Raw genomic sequence first — 22,512 nt, 5'->3', positions numbered from 1 at the left:
GGCTGCGTCAGCATTCTCCAAGAAGGCTCCATAGCCGAAACGTTGTGTTTTCTTTCTTCTCTTTTCTCCATGGAATAAACCTATTACTTGTTCATATATATATATAGTTATATATATAAAGGCAAAGCCACATTTTGAATTTTGTGTACAATTTTGGTGGTTGTCTTGTAGAATGGAATAAATCGTTCAAATTAAGGTCTATTGTCTTTCTAGAATTTTTATATATTAAATCAATAGAATATTTGGAAAAAATATTTTGTCACTCATCTCCAGTTCTAGCATCCCATTTCACAGTTGATCCTCTCTCTTTTTAATTGTAATTAATATGACTGTTATTGCTTTAAAGTGCTGTAAGTCATTTACAGTCATCTGAAATCCAAAAAGGTCCAATATTAATCTTCCATCTTGGCATACAATGAAGTGGGTGGTAAATATTTTGGAACTAGGCGAAAAATGAAGTCAAATATCTTGCGTAATCTCTTAATTTTATTATTGATGTATGCTATTTTCTGATCTGAAGTAATAGCTATGCCAGTATTGGAACATACTCTGATGTTTATACATATTCTACTGGGTTGAAAAGAAAAGGAGCCTACCTAGTGTTTTACCTAGTTAATGTTTGACTTTTCTTAAAATGCCGAAGCAAGCTTAGTGTTACCGTGTAACAGCATAGTTCAACTGAACAGCAATGCTACAGAATTTGTTCTTGTAGAGATCTGGAAGCGTCTTGACACGGGCGTACTGTATCTTGCAGGACACTAGAAATCTCCCTTCCCCCAGTTTCTGTTATGTGCTGTCGGGCTGGAGAGAGGAGGGCGCTGTGGAGGCGATGCAGGAGGAGGCTGTGCCTGGATTGTACCTGCCTCCAGTAGTGCACACTCTCTGTGAGATTCTGCAGGTAATCCGGCCCCAGGCCTACAGATGTTCCACCTGCAGAGCACTCACAAATTCCAAGTATTTAATATTGCAAGAAAAAATTACTCGGAAGAGGCCATTTCTGAACATGTTTTGATCTACCACTATTAACTAATTAACTAGATATTAGTAACAGTAAAGTAAAGCAACACACTTTAATATGTAATGTACACAGCGTGTAATTCAAATAAAGGGAAATAAGCAACTGAAACAAAAATAAACAAGGAAATAAGCAAGCTTAGCAACAAAAAACATTTTTTGCATATAACAGTTCAAATATTGGAAACTATTGGAAAAATAATTTCTTAATAGAAAGATGTTATATTCAGGGTTTAAAGGTACCCAATCACCTTACAGTACCTCTGAGCAGAGTGATTAAGGAATCCCAAATTCTAAAACGAGCTGACAAGGGTAATAAAATAAATAGCTGTATTTCAAACCCAGCAGGGAAGCTAAGATCAGAGCATGCAAACAGAATATGACTTAAAGTGTATCCTAGACAGAATGTAGACACTTTACAGAAAGAGTTTTGGGTACTTTAAACAAATCTGTCAAACCCTGTAGCAGAAGCAGATTCATAAGAGTCCTTCAAAATGCATTTTAAAAAAGGTGCTAGAAATTAAATTAATTAAACAGGGAAGATGGCGTACTTTTCATTTCTTTACCATTTCTTATGCTCATGAAAGGAATGTCAAAACACCACACGTTGTGGACAACAGACACCATCGCGAAAAGTGATGCTCTTTTAAGTATTTTTTCATGTGACTTGAGCCCACTGAGATTCTTCCTGGCCACTTAGAGATTTTCACTTGTGCTTTTTATTCTGAATGCTCATGCTTCACCATATCCACTCTAAACAGGCGCACTCTCAAGTCTTACCAGCAGTAAGAAATGTTATTTGTAGTTCAGGTGTATACCTGTACATTATAAAAACCGGGAGGTGGATTTCATTAAGGACGAGGAGTCCGGTGGTTTAAATCCACCCTCCTTGCCGGTGCTACTGGTTTCCTTGCTACAAGCTGGGGGGGGGCTCCCGAGTGGTTCAACCAGTTCAACCAGTACAGGCTTTCCCTCTGAACCAGGTTGAACCCTGTGGCCCACATGTGGCATGTCGGAGCCTTTGTCGCTTCGCCAGCCAGCTGTGCCTGGGATTCCCCGAGCAGTGGCATACGTCTGGCAGAGCGCTCTAGGCGGTGGTGTTAGGGTTAGACCTTACATGCCACCCTCTACCGGTTCAGACTGCAGGACACCGATTGTGGAGGCCTTACATTGCACCTCTTTCACCGGTTCGTCGGCAAAGGAGTTCAGTTCTTCACAATATATTAGTTTCTGCCCACTTGCAGCTGGGTGGGGGACGCATAGCTTGCCATCCCAGACACACCCAGAGAGGCCAGAGGGCTTCAGAGTACACGGGAAAGGACAGCATTTCCAAAAACCTCCCCGAGGCGACTCCTCCAACCCTCCCCACGCCCCTCAGCACGACGCAGCTTTCTTCTGCGCTGCAGGGACACCTGCTACCTTTCCTGCTACCTGCTACTTTTTCTTCTCAGAGTGTTGACGTGAGTCTTGGTGGAAGAGCAGCTCCGGCAACTTCCTGGGCACCTGCAGGCTGTTGGTGCCGTCGGCAAGCGGCGCATTACACTTCCAGCTTGGCGCTGATTCTTCCTTAACGCACAGTAGAGCCCACAGTGTGTCAGCAGATAAATGGCTCTTGTGGCTGGCTGGGTTAGAGAAGCACATCAACTTTCTCCCTAGTGACTCAGAAACAATTGGTGATGCCCAACGCAGGTGTGCGTAATGTAAAAAACACAACATCAAATAAAAAAAAGCCTTAGTGTGTCAAAACTGGAAAGCAATAGAAGACTGTATATGAAAAAGAAAGTTGAGTTGTGGAATTCAGAAACTCCCTCTACCTGTACATGTAGAGCCCTTTTGCGAACAACAAAGAAGCTCAGCTAAGTGAATTGAAACTGGGAATTGGATATTTCTACATGTTAAGATGGTGAATAAAATTTGCCAGGAACAATCAGGATTTTAAAATTGCACATGCGTCTGATTTGATCGTGGAATCCAGTGTTTTGTGCTGAAAAAGAATGATCTTTCTGAGCTAGATACTTTTGAATTTCTAAGTGCGATTTCTAAGAACAAGATTTTTGTGCTTTTTGTCAGGGGTGTAGTTCTTGCAATAGCACGTACTGTAGCTTTTAGAGGCCAGCTGTATGTAAATATATTAAAAATACATTAGGTGCTTTGGAGATTTGCAGGAAAATGAAATGTTATTTGTGTTAATGGGAATTTAATTGTTGCAATATGTTGTTTTTTTCCTTCAAATTTTAGCGTGTCCCTGATAACAACCGATGTACTTTCTCTGCCACTGTAATATACAAGAGACTGCAGGTAAGACATTTTTATTTTGTACCAGGAAGGGTTTTCTCTTAGAAACAGGGCACTTTCAGGTAGTAAGAACCGTGATAACTGAGTGGGAAAACCTGAAGACATGGTCTTTCCAGCAGTGGAATGCATATTTTAAGGAAAGTTTTAATATTTATTTTTTAAAATCAGCTTTGTTATTCCTGCCAGTAATTATTTTATCCTTTGTGAGAGCTGTACAAACGCAATTTAACTTTTATGTTCTTATTAAAAATTTAAATATTTTTAACTTCACGCATATATGAAAGATGATATGACAGTCTGGGAGTTGTTGGATCTGAAGTATGAAATCATATGCTTCCTGTGTAGTGGTAATGGTTGTATGGAAAAGAACATTCATTTCATTCTTGTGTTGGTGCAAACGGAGAATGTCCTGTTGATGCAGTGTGTGGACATTTCTGGAAACGTTTGGCTGAGTTACAAATTGTTAGTAAGTTTGAAAGAGGATTTTTACTGCTTCCCCCACTTTTCCATTTCCGGAAATGACCAGACATTACTTCCATTAAAACAGGGCAGGAGACAATATTTGTGTCTTATAGCCAATCATGACTAGCCTGTAAATCTTGGAAAAGTCTGTGTGTGCGCACAAACTGTACGTATTATACAAGAAACATTTCATATAAGGTATTACTTGTAAATAACACACAAACTACGGTATATGTATGTAAAAAAAACATGGGAGTGTAGCACCTTGAAAAATGTAATTTATTTAGAATCTTCCATTTCCAGCTAAGGTATCTGACCTGGACACCACATTCCTGTTGTTTTATTTTGAATTTTTTGGTTGTTTCTGAAAGCTTGGCCATTGTACAAAAATTGAAAGTGATCTCTTTGGAACGCGGTGTTCATTGGGGAGGATTCTGGAGCTGATGGCTAGTCAACATTTACCTTTATTTTGCAAAACAAGAAAGGAAGTGTGTGAACGAGTTTGCTGAGCTCCTTGGTGGAGGCGTGATGTTACATAGGGGGGTTCAAGCTGTCGATACTTTATCCCCACCAGTTATTATCACAGGCAGGCTTTACGGGTGTTCTTGGAAGGCTAGAATGATTTAGGAATAGTAAATTCTTAGTTTTCCTTTGAAGTATAAATCCAGCATTCACTCCCATTGTCAAATATGACTGAAGGCAGAAATCTGTTTTCTTCAGTCATTCAACTTTTTACCACTTTATCATTTGTCACATTTTTCGGTAAATCTTTATTTGTTTGTGCACATTTGCTGCCTTTTTTTTTCGTGGACATCATGTTGGTCACATCAGGAAACGAGTAAATCTCTTCCATATGTGTGGATGTTTTTAAATGCCATTCTAACCAAAACCTGCTGCTGTTTGTCTTTGGTTCTATTCTTAATTCCTAATAGATTTTTTAAAAAGAAAAAAAAAACACTCTCTTTCTCTCTGTGGAAAGCAGGCAGAGCTGTGGTCACTCTGATCTCCGCTCTGTGTTTGTGCTCGGACTGCCTGGCTGCTTGCGATATTGCCAGCAGCTTTTTATTTCAGAACACGAGGGCTTGTGACAGAGACAGATGTGAGGGGAACTTTAAAGAGGAAGGGGGGGGGGGGGAGCTGATAAGACCAAAACTCCAACACACAGTGGCATTAACACGCTGAGAATATGAGAGGAATTGTTCCTGCCCCAGTTGGTGCTGGTAGGGGTTGTTAAATCCATTGTTGACTGGGAGTCACTCTCAGATAGAAATCTCCTGCCCCTGTCTCCCCGTCTTTACAGACCACATGCTTTGCTTTCAGCCCCCTTTTCTTTTGATTTAGTTTTTACAGCCTTCTCTACTCTCCCAACCCCACCCCGCCAAAAAATGTAAAATCCTGTCAGGAGAGGGAAGAGTTTCAGGCTCAAGCGGTAAAGGTGCTCGTTCGGCTTGCAGGCTGAGCCCCCGAGGCCTGAGCCTGCTCAAGCCTGCGCCGCGGCACTGGCCAGGAGTGACTGCACAGCTGTCAGAGCGCCACTGGGACACGGAGACCGACCTTCGTTTCTAAAGCAAGAGCTGGAGGGGTTGCTGAAGTGTCTTGTTTCGCGTTAAAATCTAGCCCGAGTCTCCTCTTTTGGCTAAAAAACTAAGTTTTTAGATTTTTGCTTTTTGGAACTGTGGAAAATCATTTGCTGTCGCTCCCGTGATGGAGCACCTCTTAATACTTTGGCATGTGGCTTGGTAGGGTTTCCTCATTTTGGGTATTTTATGCTTTTTCTGTAAAATCATATCCTTTGTATAGTTAAGGAATAGTAGTTAGCTTCATCCCTTTCCATAAGGTCCAGGTCACTGTATTATTTTCTGTGTAAATTAGTACTCTGAATGAGAAGGAAGAAAGTATAACGTATTACCACATGTAATGGATTGTCAGGGTGCCTGCATTTTGTGATTTCATTATTCGGACGAAGTATAAAGGGTGTTTAATGCAGTATATGCATGTGAATGTGTTACTGAGCTGTGCTGTGGAATGAATTCACAGAGCCCAGATCTGGGGCAGAGCGATTTCTGGCTGTTCGTGACTGATGCCAGCCTGCAGTCTGATGTCGAAGACGGTCTTTGGTGTCGCAGAACGGTGCCGGTCTGTGTGACCACTTCTTGCGTGCTCGACTCTGCTGTGGTACAAGTGCTAAACAATGACGCTGCCTGCACACTTACCTTTAAAGATGCTGTGAAAGAATGCGGTGAGTACATTCAGAAGAGTTTTGACAGAGATTGTCCGTCTTCCCGCCTCAGGTAAAATCTTAAAACTTTTGACGAATGTAAATTGGTTTTATAAGCAGATGTTTTCTGTGGAAGGGATTTCGGGGTTAGAAAGAATCACCATTGATGGATGCATTTCATACCGCAATAAAAGTCAAATGTAGACAGTAACTTGTAAAACCTCCAATTTGCATCACAAAATAGATTAAGTTTTCAGGTCTGCGCAGCATCATATTCTGCGATTCCGAACGAGGCGGCAAAACCTCCTGTGAAGTGATGCGTCCTTATTACATTGTAAACAAGCAGGCTTGTGAATACATCTCTTAATAATCAATAATCTTAATAATCGATATTGCCCTTAATTTCAAGATGGTTTTGTCGACAAATACTGCTTACTCGTTAACTCTGTATACAGATCACTTTGGAACATTTCTGCGGTGAAATGTCTGCTGCACAACCTGTACTTATTTGCTCGTACATCACATTACACTAGTCATTACAGGGACTAGTGAGCAGGAAGGGCCACATCACATCACAATTTGTGGGAACTCAAATGTGAATTTGTGACAACATGGCAGCTTACAGTACTTGCACCAAGTTCTCAATTTTGTGTTTAATTGGAAATTTGTCCATTTTTTCTATAACGTCAGTGAATTTAATTTGTTATCAAGATTTAATAACCGGTTTCAGAAACTGGGACTGCAGTTCCCCTTTAACTAAGTGTTTTGTTTTGTATTCAGATCTGGTGGTGACTGTTATTATGTGCATCCATGCGTTCACTGACCGGGGGTCTGTGTTTTTTTTGCCAGATGCTATCTTGTGTGTGGAACGCACAGTGCTGCAGCTCGAGCCTCTGCCCCTTCTTGGGAGTGTTGATGGCACGGTGAGCCCAGGTCAACTGCCTGAACCAGTGAAACTGGATGAACTGGATCTGACAACTAAAGCCAACTCTCTGTGTGTGGTGAAAGGTTGGTCTGCGTTAGCACTGCAGGAATGACTATCTTCCCCCCCCCACGCACATGAACACCAAAACTTCTCATTTCTATTTTTTTTCCCCACATAGAAACCCGACTGTTATTCTGGCTGTGGCTTTTTTGTACTCATTGGTTTGCGAGGGATCTGCTTGCAGTCCCTGAAAAAAAGCCCATTGTCTTTCCTTGAGGTTACTCATTCCACAGTTTTCCCAAGCAGCTTTTCTCCTCCTCCCACCCCTCCTTCTTCAACCCCAGAGCCTTTTCTCCAGGCTCATCTGGCTCTGCACAGGGGGCAATGCCTTGCTTTTTGCACAGTGCAAGTGTTCCCTGAGCCACAGTCTGATGTGGTGATACTGAAGAATTGAAGCTTGTTTGTACAGGAGTAGTATTATTGCCTCTGATTGACAGAATGATGGCAGACAGACATTCTAGAACTGAATATGTCACTTTCTGCTGAATTAATATGTGTTTTAGCCAATATGAATTGCTTTCAAAGTTCATTGTTGGAACTACCCGTAAAAACCCTTCAAAGTACTTTATAAATTATCGTCTTTGTCTTGACGAACTAATCTAAAGCAGCAGATTTTCCTTCAGGATGCAATGGTGAAGCATGCTTAGTTAGAACAGGAAGTAAACTCCGCACACTATAATAGGCAGCTTTACTGGGAAAAGTGTAAGTATTGGGACAGAGAAGTGAAATATGTCATTTTTGCTATGTGCTATTTACATTTGTATTTCAGCTCAAAAGATGAATATGAAGCAATTTCAGGTCAGCAGAAGTATTGGGTTCGAACTAACTTGAAGTAAATTAAGCTAGTATATTATATACAATACAATATACAATACAATATTTGGTCTCATACACTTTACTTGCAGCGACTGCTTCACATCTGCGACCCATCAACGTCTCCAGGCTCTTGATACCGTATGTTCCTTTGAGGTGCTTCTCCAGGCCTTAACTGCTGCCACTTTCAGATATTGGTTGCTTCTGGAGGTTTGTGACTTTAGTTTCTGCTTCAAAAAGTAAAAAGCAGCTCAATAGGATTCAAATCAGGAGAGTTATTTGACCAGTTCAAGAGTTGCCACTTCTTCCCGCTGACCTCCTCGGGTAAGTGTACACTGTGTTTTGGGTCATTGTCTTGCTGCAGGGAGGATCGCCGCCCATTGAGTTTGGAGGCATTTTTTGGGGGGACCGGGGCAGACAAGATGTTTCTCTACACTTTCTACTTCATTCTGCGGCTATCGTGATTTTCAGCAATTAAAAACGGCGAGTGTGGTCCAAGGACAGCCATGCATGCCCAAGCCATGACGCTGTCCCCACCACGCTTCACACACGGGTGGTTGTGCCTGACATCATTAGGATCACTCCTCTCTTTTCTCCACACTTCGATAAAGCTTTGTCTTCATCTCATTTGTCCATACATTTGTGCGGCTCATATTTGTGTTTGTACTAATCTGGCCTCTCTGTTTTTAGTGCTGATGAGAGGTTTGCATCTTGCAGTGTAGCTTTTATAATTCTCCTTTTGAAGTCTTTTGCACATAACGGATTGGGATGCTTCTACTCCTGCACTCTGCAGATGGTCTACAATAGCTGAATATTATTTTAGGGTTTCTTTCAAAGCACTGGTGGTCTTTCTTAGATGACTCGGTCTTTGCAGATTGTTTAATTCTCCAGTAATTTTTTCTTTTTCGGGAAATTCCTTATTATTGATTTTGAGAGGCGCAGTCTCTCTGCAGTGGTTCTAATCGGAATTTGCTCTCACTCTTACAATGTTTTTTTTTTTTGCTTCTTCATCGTAGGCACCTCTCTAATTTTCATCTTGGTATGCCTTCTTACTCAAGAGGCAGGCCCAAAATGTGAACTCCCAAGGCTGGAACCAAGGCAGTACATTCACAGACAGCTCTTTTGTGTTTTCACTGTTAATACAACATGGGACACCTGAGCAGTTGGAAACACCTGTCAGCCATTTTCCCCAATTCTTAGGCTCCCTCGCAAAGGGGGATTGAACAAACATTGTTCTAGCATGGCCAAACGTGTGTATGTTTTAATACCTAAAAATAAAACCTGAAATTCTGTACTTTTGCCTCATATTAATCTCTTGATCTGTAATACCAATTTCATTAGTACACAATGACACACAATTTCACTGTATATCCCAAAAGGGACCAAGTAGAACAGTACCAGCTTGATTTAATGTTATATATACTGTATATATGCACATTTATTCAGAATAGGGGGGTGTTAGTAATCATTGAATTCCTACACTCAAAAAATGTATTTGAACAATACAGAATTGTATTGTTGACAATTGAGGTACTTCATATGGGTTTCTTTTTATTTGTGACTTTTTTATCATATTAAACAAGTTTTATCTTTTGGTATTTCTGTTTCAGTTCAGGGAAAATGTCTTGAGAGAACAGTGTCCTTGACTTGACAAAATGGACTTGTGTTTGAATGAAACATTTTATTGATTGATGTCAACGTGATACAAACAAAGACTCTACCAGCAAAACAAGAATCTTTCTGATTTCACCCTACTTTTCCCCTTACAGAAGAATTTCTCTGTTTTTCGAATTAATTTTTACAGGAGTTGTGACGGCGGTTGATGAGAGTACAGCCTATTCTTGGCCTGCATGCAGTTGGTGTGGAAATGAAAAGCTAAAACCATCTGATATGGAACAGTAAGAAGAATATTTTTTAAAACAAAATTTCAGCAACTGAAGACTAATGTATGTTCATTATTTTTCTGTAGTTTCCAATGTTTCTAGAAATTATTTTTGGGGGATTTTCAAAAGCTTTGCTGGTAATAATAAAAAGGCGTTCCTGTCCTTTGTCTTGGAGGTTCAAACAGTTTTGATTCCAGCTCAGCTCTTTATTTAATTGATGCCTCAACTAAATTAAAATGTTGCTTGATCAGAACTATTGCAAGGTCTCTTTCTCCTCAAAAGCTCAGAGGTTTGTGCCACTGATGAAACACATTTTCACAGTTTGTGTTAGAGCTGAACACAATCAAACAGTTCAAATTCAGCCTATTGCTAATTCATTTAGGGGTTTGAAAGTGTACCTGAGAGCCTGGCAGGAATAAAAACCTGGAGTTATGTGGGTCTCTGGGACCCCCTGAGTTAGAATGACACTTGTCACCACGCCAGGACAGGGCTTGACACCAGCCAGCTGTCCAGACACAAGTCTGTTTATCCTGTGAGCTCCACAGTGCCGTGCAGGAGAGCAGCATTAAAAAACTGCCTGCTCTCAATGTTAACCATCCCGTAACCTCCGAAGGAACACTCAGAGTCATCCGTTTCTCTATAAGGATGGACTGTTGCTGAAATGTGAATATACTAGCATTATTTAGCAACAACTGACTGATGCCAGACTCAGATAATAGGAACTGTTTTCTCATACAGTACATCATATCGTCATTGGAGTTTAAATGTACTATATTGCCTTCCATCTAACGTGCTTGCTGAAGTGAAGCTCACATCTTATTTGAAAAAATGTAAAATATTTATTAAATATGCAGGCTGTTCAAATTACAAATGCTTAAATAAAATGTTTTTCATGAGTCCATCCAAAGGTTTCAGTTCTGTATTTCAAAATAATAAAAATAAAAACTTTTGCGTCAATTTCAAATGTTTTTTTACATCTGATTAATGTCTTTATTTAGAACATTTTAATCAAACATATAATGTTATCAATATTTTTTATTTGAAAATGCAAAACTGATTTTATGTTGGATAATGTTTTTTTTTAATCAAAAGCGGATACTGTGTTTCACTTTGGTCAGTTGAGACAGAGTGTTAACCCCATTTTCAGTCTCCAGGAAATGGTTCTTTTTGCACTTACAGTGTGATCTTGTGACCCATCATTTTCCAACCGAATAAATAAACAAGTAAAAAAGACATCAAATATTAATCATTTCAGAGTGCTGCTCGGAATTTTCTAATTTAAAATTAATTGTTGTCAGAGAGAACTTGGTGAATACCAGCACATTTCCAGGTAGCGAAAACAGATTAATTACTCCACGACCTAACGAAAAGACAAATTAAAGATCACATGTTACTACTGTCTGGTTGTGGTAAATTTGACTTTACAAGCGAGCTATTCTAAAAGTTGACGTTATTAAAGCCTTATTTTAATATCACAGAATTCTGTCAAGATGTAAATTGGTCATTTTGTTTGTTGTTTGTGGATAAATTTGAGTTAATCACAGGATGTGCATACAATTGTGCTTTTACTAAACCCAGACTTTTCGCCATATGGAATTAAAAAAAATGTGTTGTTTTGCATGCTAGGACACGAGCTGGATGTTGTGTCTTTCTGATGAAGTAATGTAAGTAATCATTCCGTTTGTATTTTTTCAGGCAAACAGTTTACTGTGATCTTTGTAGAGCCACAGTGGACAGACCTGCCATGAGAATGCACCTTGAAGTCTTCCTACACTGTGCTTCACACAGCCAGTGCACCGTAAAAATTAAGGTAAAGAAAAAGTTCTTGTGTATATTCCAGCGTCCGAGGTAAAGAAATATCGGTCAAGAGCTGAAGGGTCTTGCTTAATGCTTAATTTCAGCCATCAGGTTTTGCAGATGTAATAAGAAATTATGCTGCTTTATTGTTCTCTAATTTAAAAAATGAAGATGTGTTTCTTGAAATGTTTTAGATAACAGCAGAGTTGAATCGGTGTTGAAAACTAGAAAGAAAGAAGTAAAAATGCAAAGTTGTTGTCAGAATGCCCTGAAGCTGAAACGTTTAATTACAGAAACCAAAACCAGTGGATGACTGTTTCTGTGACCCCAGTGACATTTCTTTAATGGGTTTCTAAAATGTGGCTTAGTTATTGCATTCCACTGTTTAGACAGGATAGGATTTTAGAAAATTCCACAAAACACTGCATGTTATAATACTCAGATAAGTGGACATTAAACCTTTCTTAAATTATAATGTAATTTAATTTATCATTTAAAAAATTATAATTTTTAATAATAATATAATGAGACACTTTATTACATCTGACAAATCATTTTGAGCATTTAATCATTTTTTAAATTACATTTACGATTGCTAAACTATTATGACATTGTACAGATGATGGTCTATGCATATTAATCAATATTTCCTTTTTTGATGTGCATTCAGTCTTTGCATGTAGAATGACATGCTATGAATTAAAAGTTTATGATTGTAAATGTTTTTCAAATAGTGAAAAGTTTGCAAATAGTGAAAAGTTTGGTTGTTCTAAGTGTATACTACCTTTGTTTTGGGGGTCCACAGACCTGTTGTTTTGTGTTTCAGCCAAGTACTCAGTGACACAATTGAACCTTTAATTCATAATATGATTAATCTGAACTAATCATTGAAGTAAAATAAAATCCCGAACCTTTGAGTAGCAAAAAACAACTCCCAAATATTTCAAACAAGCAGCTTGTTAATTCAATTAAGGTGATAAAGCTGATGAAGCTGGGAGGTGTGTAGTCCTCCAGGATCAGGATAGGCAAGCCCTGTTCTAAGTGATTAAATCGCAAGAGTTCAGCGAGTGTTTAATGCTGTATACCCATGCTTACTGTTTACAGTTTAGGATTAACCTTATTGAGTTAGCATAATGCTCAGTGTCTAGAAATTCTGGTGCCTTGTAGCAACCCCACATTTACAGGACAATTTCGCTACAGACCAACTTTTGTTACGAGACCAGTCTTGCACGGGAGAGAGCAGTGGGAAAAGAGCAAAAATACTTTATTCAATTCCTTCTGGAATTTTATCTTTAATGTAATTAAAAAATAAAGCACATTTTGCACTACAACAGAAACTTTTGAAAGCTGTCCTGCACATCCATTAACCTGATCACTGGGACAGTTTGATTTCAGTCAACTATTTTCCTTGCAAATGTGGAATTAAGAAAGATACATTTCTTTGTCGTATGGTATGTGTTGCATTAATGGGTCTTGGATTGTATGCTATCTTTGCATAGGAAGTATCACCTTTAATAGCATTTATAATGGGAATTTGCATGCACTGTTCTTGACATCTGCACTGAGTTTTCTGAGCAGTCTCTGTAAGCAGATACACTGTTTATAAGAGCCAGTTCAAAGAAAATTACCTTAGTTTCTCAAATTATGTTGCACTAGCAATCAAGGGCGACTTGTGTTCTGCGGGTGCTCCACTTTGTGTGTACTTTTAATGAGTATTTGTGCATAAGAAATCAAACCACTCTACATGAGCCCTGCAAAGCTGTCCAGCAGTGTTTCAAACTGAACTAGAAGAGGGGAGATGCATTTAACACTGTGAATAGGAAGCCCTTCCTTCTAGAAAGAGCTATTGGAGTCTGAACGAGGTACCCAGGAATCCTGCAAGAAAGAGCTGGACTTGCTACTTGCAACTATTATCAAACGAGCTAAACGGAGAGGATACCACACCTTCATTATAAGTTCTCTTGTGTCCTGAGTGTGTACATTTTTAAATGTTTGATTTTATTAATGTCTTTAATTGGTAACACTTGCAATTCATTGTAGACAGTGAAAAGAAAGGTGTAACCCAAAGTGGTAAATTGCAAAGAATTCTTTAGAAACTTGATGTTGTATATCTTCACAAAATCCGCGGAATTAAGTGTAAGTCCTACAATAGCAGCGGTGCTTGCTCAGTGCTATATCAGTATATCTGTTTGTTTTGAGAAGGTGGCCACTTGGTCAGAATTTCATGTTCCAGTATAAATGATAACCCCAGAAGCGTTCAATTTTTTTGTACTGGATTTTTAGTTTTATCTAAGATGGTTTTCAAAAAAATGTTGTAAACGAAGATCTGCTTTAGGAGAATAAATCCATTCTGTATTTTGAGGCGTTGAATTTGCACACTGCTGCTTTTTGAGGTGCAAAAACCTGAAAAAGTGCAGAACATTAGGGAAAGTAGGCTACTTTTTATGAGAACTTTATTAACATAATGTGAAGTGATAACCAAAACTGTAGAGAAAAAGTCACTTTACCTTAAATCAAGTTCCTCTGTCAGTATTCTGACAGAACTGTTGAACAGTAGTGTGACATCTCATCTGAAATCTCATCTCAAGATGAAAATATTTTTCTAAGCTAAAATCTGCTATCAGTGTGCTTACTACTTTGCTGCAATGTGTTCTTGCTGTACTTTCAGCCTTTGAACTGGTTCTAGTTTTAGTTTGGTATACATTTTGATTTTTAATACCTTTGCATTGTGTGGGTTTTCAGAATGCCAAAATGTTCGCCCCTCCAATAGTTAACACTGTCTTCTTAGTAATGATGAAAAACCATTAGGCTGGTTGAGCTGCACAGTCACAGTTGTAGACAGGAAGGATCTCAACCGTTAATCAGTGAGTATTTAGCAATTAATAAGAATTCAGTTGTATTGTCTTTATTAAGCAGTAGCATTTATCTTATATTGGGCTGATAAAAAGATTATGGTGGACTGGATCTTAAGTGTAATTCTATGGTAGAAATAAATACACTCTAGAATAGGCTTGAAAGCATGTTGTAAGTCAGATTAACAAATTATTATTAAACACTTGACTACAGTAAATGGGGAGGGATAACTAGCATTAAGCAGACTGTTATTTTAACAGTTTGAAATGTAATCTTGAATCAAAGAGAGGAAACAGTTGTACTGCTTTGACTTTGCGGAAGTAACGTGTGTGAGAACACAACACAGTTGATGTGCGTTGTATACAGATGCACATATGAATACAGCAAGGAGAGTAGGTTAGGTTCAAATTAAAAGCTTGCTGTAATAAATGTGTGCTTATATCTTTTTTTAATTGTATTTCTTTTAATTCATCAGTGTTGATTTATTCACATTCAGTTTTGCTGCGTACAGATAAGTCAGAATGACTTGATTCTCTTGTAAACACCCATACATATATAAGTCCCATGTTACTTGTTTGGTTTAATAGCAAAAGTTAATCTAAAAGTCTAGCTGTTCATTAAAAGATCCTTGGGATTGGATCTCAAATGCCTGGTTTAGAAACCTGTAATGCACTCACACCCACTTTATGCATCCAGATTTCCTATTCTCTGTCCTAATTGAATTCCCTCTTTTGGCTTCCAGTTGTAAGTGGAAGAATCTACATTAACACCCACATACAGTACCTTTTGTGTGTAGCTTCATGCACCTTAGAAATCCCATGCTGTATGTATAGTGCTTGTTCACACAATCTTTTGAAATCGCTTAGCATTTAACAGTAGTAAGTTTGATTTGTCAAGTTTCTACTCAGTCTACTAGGATTTTGTCTTAGTCTTTTTGTAATTTCCTTTGTGCTTGGTCGGTTTCTCCCTAATTATGTGTCATGTGAAAATATAACTAGCCTGGTAATGAAAGAGCAGTGTGCCTAAAACAGATCCCTGTGGCATACCACTGCTTCAGTCTGCTCAATTCTACGTTGCACCCTTAAAACGATTTATTCTTTCCTGTTTGTTAACTAGTTGTAAGTTCTTGTGCAGACATTACTTTGGTTTCCTGTTGTTTTACATTTGAGAATCAACCCCTTATGAGAGACCTTATGAAAAGCTTACTGGAAATTGAAATGTACCATTTAAATTGCTGTTTGTACAAAGAATTCTTGCATAATAAACAAGACCTGTACCTTCCAAAGCCATGTTTCCCGATTCTTAAAGATGCTGTTGTTTTCTGAGTATTCATCTAGTTTAGCTCTAGAGTTCAGCTCATCTAGTTTAGCTCTAGCTAAGATTACAGAATACAGATTACATTTTGCAGATGTGAGACTCATTAGACTTTAGTTTGCTGTTGTTTTTCGTTTCCAGTTTTATGAATTGGTGCAACTTCTAGATTCTCCAATCTATGAGTATCAGCACCTCTTCTAAGTGAGTTTAAGTATACTAGCTTTGAATAGCTGTGAGTAACATTCTTCATTTCCTTTACATTTGAAAATCAAAGATGATTGTAGGGTTAATGACGTTTTAAGATTTGAAAATACCATGAGGCTTTGTTGATTTCTTTTTTTTACCATCATAGACCTTCAGTGTTAATGTTAAAATTGCCCAATACTGCCCTGCTGAACCTTATTTTATATTGCAAAGCCCTCCATTAAGTATTCATAGATCATGTTTATTATGTTCCTATACTCTTGTAGTATTGAACAAATGTTTGGTATTATTTTTTAAATTTACATTTTCTCCTCCCGTGGGTTTTTGATTTAACATGCCAAAAACAAAGTGTTCGAGACGATATAAACCGCGCTTACCCAGTTGCTCTCTGATAATAGTGTTGCTTGGGCGATACACAGGCAGCCAGGCAGTTTCTGTCTCTGAATTCTTCTGTTCGCATTCCCAACCCATCCCAGTTTACTAAATAAATCAATAAAATTTCTTTAGTATCTTAGTCTTACCAAGGAAATCTGAAGTCTGCTCTTTAAGTAAACGCTGGTAATTTGCTGAAGTGAAATTTCTGGATTATTTGAACTTGGAATTCAGTTTTTTTTTTAATTGAGTTGTTCTGGTGACTCCATGGTAGAAACACCAAGGTACTGTATTGTATATGATAAACAGCATATTATTCAGCTAAAGTAAGCTTCCATTCTCTCTCTGTGTGGTCTTTTTCTCAGCTTCTGCAAAAAACGATCGAATCCCTACTGAGGTCGGCTGATAGTGACAGCGAGGTAAGAGTGCCCATCAGTTAGGCCTGGACTTTTAAGCAGGTCTTTGGTTTAAGGTTTTTGTTTACAACTAGAACAAGTTATTGGCTCTGAAAAATTAAAAAGTATTTTTTTTTTAAATGGTTGAACAGAAGGCTTAACTTAAATGCTCAAAGGGGCTAACTAAAATCGAAGTTACAAAGTTTTAAACAGTATGTGCTCCCTATTAAAAGCCCTTACTTTATCTTTAAATCGTGATAAAAACTGATGTAAGCATCTTGAGTGTTTTTAATATACTGTAGACCCCAATGTTTCTTCCATAATAAAGAGAACAATGTTGAGTTTTTTTGTTAAATTGTATTATGCTATAAAATCAGAACACTTTGACAAATATTTACTGTGGCTCCTACGGACAGTGATACTTCACTGCAAGTAGGGTTAGCACACACGCTGTTGTTTACCTGTGGTATGTAAGATGAATGTTTTTAACCCTACAAATTTCAGAAACAGTTGGAAAGGGCTGCAATACTGATTTCGTTTTTGTGAATGTTCTCCAGGTACCGCAGTGATAATCTGTCTAACCAACATAGAATTTATAGATTTAACAGGGATTTCACAGAACTTTGCTCCAGTATGCTCCTGATTTGCAGGACGATTATCAGATTCATGTCAAAGTAGACCCCATGTACATTTAGAAATGTTTTGTTCTTCATTTTAGCATTTTGGGGATTTAAAGAGAGTTCTGTTTTGCAAGAGAAAAAGTGAAGCATCTTTTGGCCTGGATCAACATGCTAAGTGGTGACATTATTGTGTTCTGTTTTGAAAATAATAGGAACAGGCTCTGTTTATGACAACTGATAAGTGATTGTTATTGAATTGGCCAGCTTTAGCAGAGCAATCCAACGTATTTAAAATGTACACTAGATATACAGTGCCTATAGAAAGTCTACACATCCTTACCAAAGTAACACATTTTTGTGGTGTAACAGTCTGAAATCAAGACACAGTATATCAGAATGTATTTTTCCTTTATTAACACACTGTAAACTGAAAAACAAATGCTCGAACATTGTAATTTAGAGAGCCATAAGGAGTTCTGTGTCTTTTCATTTCATTGTGCTTAATGAATGTGTCGTGTAGGTGTATTGTAGTGGTTAAGAAATGAAGAATGACTGTAGGTAGAGGTAATTTTAAGTGTTCGAGCTATGAGAAGCATTCTAACACAGGTCTCTCCTGCTCTCACAGGAGCGTAGAGGAAGCCTTGCTTTGTAATGCCATGACTAGAATTCTTCAGAGACGTTGATTTTGTTTGTTTTTACCTCACAAACTGAATTGAGAGATGAGCTGTGTGGACTTAACTCTCAGATATAGCTGTGTTACTCTAATCACTGGAACATTTTCCCCTGTTATCAGTGGTAGACTTCTCTTCTATAGTTACTGTGATAAGAAATATTGGCAGATATAAGGTGAAGCTTATCTGATTAACTGTAACAATAATTAATCCACAAAGATTTCAGTTTTGTTAATCTTTACTATGAGTTGCTGACTTTAATCTTTCCCATAATTATGTCTAAATCTGAGCAAGAACATTGACTCATGTGCTTGAATGGAGTTTATATCAAGAGAAGACTCGCTGTGTCTATGCAAGTGTGTTTTATAAAAATAATGTTTATGGACTTTAAGTAGTGATTAATTGCTTTTGGTATCAAGTTAATTAATTGACAGACCATGATACACAGAGGTGACCTTGAGTGTTGCAGCATAAGTACTAAATCGCCTCATTATAAAGAGAGATGATTAGCCGGAGGTGATGTGGCGATTGAACCTGCTAAACGTCAAAGCTTTGGGAAAAAAAAAAACTGAAACACATAGGAATCCAAATGTCAGACTCATGGAAAAAAAGAATGCCTTTGTGCTTTCGGTATGATGGAAGATAGACTAAGTCACCTCAGATGGCGTTTGTTTGCGGCTTTTCTCATGGATGACATTCACCTGCTGACCCCACGTTGATCAGCCCTCTTGATGAGAAATGCTAATCGGGCTTAGTAGATTTACCTCTGTCGTGTCTGTGCACCTGCTACAGAAAAGATGATAATTTTCCTGGTAATTACTTCATAAGTTAGCTGCAGGTCTAATGGGTTTCTTTTGTCGCTCAGAGTACTTTTCTTTACTCTCACTTGAAAATGGATGCTGATCAGTGCTTCCTTCAGCAAGCTGTGCCCATCTGCCATGTTAAAAATAATGCACATTGTTCTTTAGATCCATGAACAAGAGCATTCACCTCCCTGAGGTAATGATTCCAAAAGACTGGTTGCCTGTTAAAGTAATGATTTAATATATATTGAACAGGATATTAATTGCATATTTGCAGTATATGCTGAATTGTACTGTAATTTCCTTTGCAACATGCTAGTGTTAGGCTTAAATAGTTAGGCTTCAATAATATGCTTACAAGTATGAAAATTAGACGTAATTAAAAAGATTTAAACACCAGCATCTGTGGCTTCTTCAGAGATCTTCTAAAGCTCGTGAATAATGTTAATAGCTCACAATTTGGCTGTTGATAATTAACTTTGAAGAGCTTGTATATGAGATAGCAGAAATAAACTACATGGCAGTATTGGCACCATCAGTCTTTCCTTGGAACAGTGTGTTCAATGATCTTAGCTTAATAAATGCTAACATTTTATATATATATATCAATGAAACTGGTAAATTTTATTGATTCCTTTTTCACCTTATTGAGTAGCAAATGTAGCTGTTAATTTAGAATGTGCATATTAGTTCAAACAAAATATAAATAATGAGCTACCACATCCCTATACTTAAACATTAATTCCTACAAGCAGCAATTTTAAGCCAATATGTGTGCTGTCTGAATCTCCTTGCCTTTCCGAAGGCCGTGCACGTTGCTGTGAGGGTTTTAACTGGGCCCTGTGGTGTTGTTGCAGGGCTACAAGGTGGAGAGTGTGCTGGGGAAGGACGTGGGCCCCCTCACTGGTTACGTTCGTATTGTCACAAAGAAACCGTCCGCCTGGATTGGACTGGAAGAAATTAGTTTCTGCGGAAGCTGAACCAAAGGGCCTTCTCCAGAAGGCAGAACGTCTCAGAGGCTCAGAAATACCCTCCTATGGCTCCTAAGACTACCTCAGTGTTCATGTTTGGTCATTAAGTTTGTTTGCCAGTTTGATGGCACTTGGGTTTATATAATATAAATGTAGCTTTGCAGGTGGTCCTGAAATAAAACCCATCCAGGGTAAGCCACTGGATAAATTGAGGCTCTGTAGGTAAAAACATCCTGCTGTCTAGATGAGCACCGACCTCACTCATATTCGGCACCGGGAGAGGAGACATCAGCCCCGCTCATGGCTGTGCAGCACAGCATGATCTTCAGATCGCAGGCCCACCAGACCAAGTTCCAGCTTGATTCTCTGTTATGTGTCCGGACACTTAAATACTAACGCAAACATGTTGGTGGTTTCCTTTATTGTTAAGTTCTTATTAACTCCCACTAGATGAAATCCTTGCATTGCAATTGATAAACTTACATTCAAGTATTGGGTCCAGTGTATTGTGTCAGAGTTTAATCTGGAACAAAATTGGGGTTCAGATGTGGGGGTTCAGGGGACCTGAATTGGAAAGCCCTGATGTAGTGCAGTAAAGAATTGAAAAGAATGCAATTTCAAATAGGTGTAAATAACTCTTTTTTATATTCCATGAGAATTGTACTGTATTTCTTTAAAACATGGTTTGTAGCTTTAGCAAACAGTAGTTTAAATAAAACATGTTTGTATCTCTTCATGTTTGGTGTGTTTTAATTAAATGAATTAAACCTGGTTTTATAGCAATATTTATTAGGAACAATATCATAGGAACAACCTGTTAGCACAATTTGTGTATAACCTGCTGGCACATCTTGTGCCAGCAAATATATCACCCTTCAACTCACATCTGGCAACCCACGGAAGCTCAGCAGGTGTGAGTCTGGTCAGTACCTAGATGGGAAAAACTAAGGTTGCTGCTGGAACAGATGTTAATGGGGCCAGCAGGGGGCACTCACTCTGCAGTCTGTGTGGATCCTAATGCCCAGTGTAGTGACGAAGACACTATACTGTAAAAAGGCACCGTCGTTCGAATGAGACATATAAACTGAGGTCCTGACTCTCTGTGGTCATTAAAACTCCCAGGGTGTTTCTCAGAAAGAGTAGGGGTGTTACCCTGGTGTCCTGGCCAAATTTCCCATTGGCCTTTACCAGTCATGGCCTCCTAATAATCCCCATCTCTGAACTGGCTTCATCACTCTGTTCTCCTCCCCACTGAGAGCTGGTGTGTAGTGAAAGTATTGGTGCACTATGGCTGCTGTCACATCATCCAGGTGGGGCTGCACACTGGTGGTGGAGACGAGTCCCCATTACTGTACCTGTAAAGCGCTTTTGAGTGGAGTGTCCAGAAAAGTGCTATATAAGTGTAAGGACATTATTCGTTATTCCTCCTCTTCTCTGATCGATTTTCTCCAGATCAAAGAATGCCAATATGCAGGCAGCAGGAATTTTGGAGCTGGGATTTGTCATTGGGTTTCATCTGGCAGCTGCTAGTTGTCAGTTTGTCTGCCAGCAACATGCACTGAGTCTGTTCTTGGAGAATCTGTGGAGAGTACTGTAAGTCCATAACCCCTGAAAGAGATGCTCAGCTCACAATTTCAGCTCTCCTGTGAGCACTTTGAATGTTTACATCGTTCACCCAGTGAAATAAATAAGCATCACTGTTAGTTTATTCTGACCATTAAACGTCCATGATTTTAAGACTTGATAATATGCTAGCACTTTACTAAGAAATCTCCATATTATTATCTTTATTGCTTTCCATCTTTATAGCATTTTGAATGATTTGCTGGCTCTGTGGAGAGAAATGTGAGTCTTGAAGTCAATAATGTTTAACTTAAGTACTTAAACCACCCAGCTCAATATTCTGTGCAAGACTCTACTGTATGTGTAGTTGAATGCTTCTCCTTATCTGCAGTGCACAGCAATGTGTAAACATTAATTTTGCTGTTTGTGGGTCTGTTGAATTGCATTTTGAGGTTTGGTTGTAGACGACTGAATGAATATTAAAGGTTACCCTAAAACTACACTGCAGTTTGTATACATTTTACATTCTGACTATGTATTTGCGAGAGGTATTGAATGCTCTGTAAGAATTCCAAATCATAATTTTAATGCCATTTTAAACAGCATACTACAGTAACAATAACCCTATCAAAGTAACATGGAATTGAATTGTATTGTTCAGTTCAAGTGGAAGTATTGTTTATTCCAGTTCTTCCAATGTACCTGGTTCTTTCAGAGTTTAAAACATGATTATTACCACCTGAGTACTTGCACATGCTTCACAGCTTTTAAAGTACCATTATTTTACTGAGGCCAACATTTCAGATTGTACTTAATACCTTAGACAAGTAGCCTAACAGCATCACATTCTTATATCCATTGTCTTCTAATCCATGAAGCTGTAAACTCCAGAAGTCATTTTTAAGAAAGTGTTTGAGGAAGATATCTGGAAGTATTCATCCCTTTTCAACCTTTTCTCAGAAATTAAACTGTACCTTAGCTTCTGACTAAGGATATTTTACAAGCCACTCATTCTTCTCTCATTGGTGTCACGGCAACATTCATTCTTGAGAATTTTACACACTCCATCTCTAAACTGTACTTCTGCTAAGTCAGAGTGAGAATCGCAGCTCACACAGCTTGCTGCAGAGACCTTATGACCTTTTGTTCTCTCGTATTTACAACTGAGAACAACTCTGTTGGTTTTTACTGGCGAGGGCAGTCATTAACTCAGCTGTCACTTATTACCGCTCGCCCTAGTGGCACCACGCCCACAAGTCACCCATTCTTAATCCAGGAG

The 22,512-nt window shown here is 38.5% G+C and overlaps 1 protein-coding gene across 3 annotated transcripts in view; it reads left to right on the top strand.

The window, feature by feature from the left end:
* spidr (scaffold protein involved in DNA repair) overlaps positions 1 to 20,401 on the top strand; it is a 117,267-nt gene extending 96,866 nt beyond the window's left edge. For 2 of the 3 annotated variants that reach the window (XM_088918178.1, XM_088918177.1), the window contains exons 13-20: positions 755 to 898; positions 3,253 to 3,312; positions 5,809 to 6,010; positions 6,839 to 6,997; positions 9,592 to 9,685; positions 11,366 to 11,480; positions 16,576 to 16,629; positions 19,557 to 20,401. In XM_088918178.1, the coding sequence (XP_088774304.1) occupies positions 755 to 898; positions 3,253 to 3,312; positions 5,809 to 6,010; positions 6,839 to 6,997; positions 9,592 to 9,685; positions 11,366 to 11,480; positions 16,576 to 16,629; positions 19,557 to 19,679 (951 nt within the window). In that variant the 3' untranslated portion in view covers positions 19,680 to 20,401. The remainder of the gene's footprint in view (positions 1 to 754; positions 899 to 3,252; positions 3,313 to 5,808; positions 6,011 to 6,838; positions 6,998 to 9,591; positions 9,686 to 11,365; positions 11,481 to 16,575; positions 16,630 to 19,556) is intronic. The other variant, XM_088918179.1, reaches the window with a different exon arrangement.
* Positions 20,402 to 22,512: the final 2,111 nt, after the last annotated feature.

The sequence above is a fragment of the Atractosteus spatula genome, chromosome 6 (assembly GCF_055471065.1).
Source record: "Atractosteus spatula isolate fAtrSpa1 chromosome 6, fAtrSpa1.hap1, whole genome shotgun sequence".
NCBI classification, from domain to species: Eukaryota; Metazoa; Chordata; class Actinopteri; order Semionotiformes; family Lepisosteidae; genus Atractosteus; species Atractosteus spatula.
This window is presented reverse-complemented; position numbering and strand designations above follow the sequence as displayed.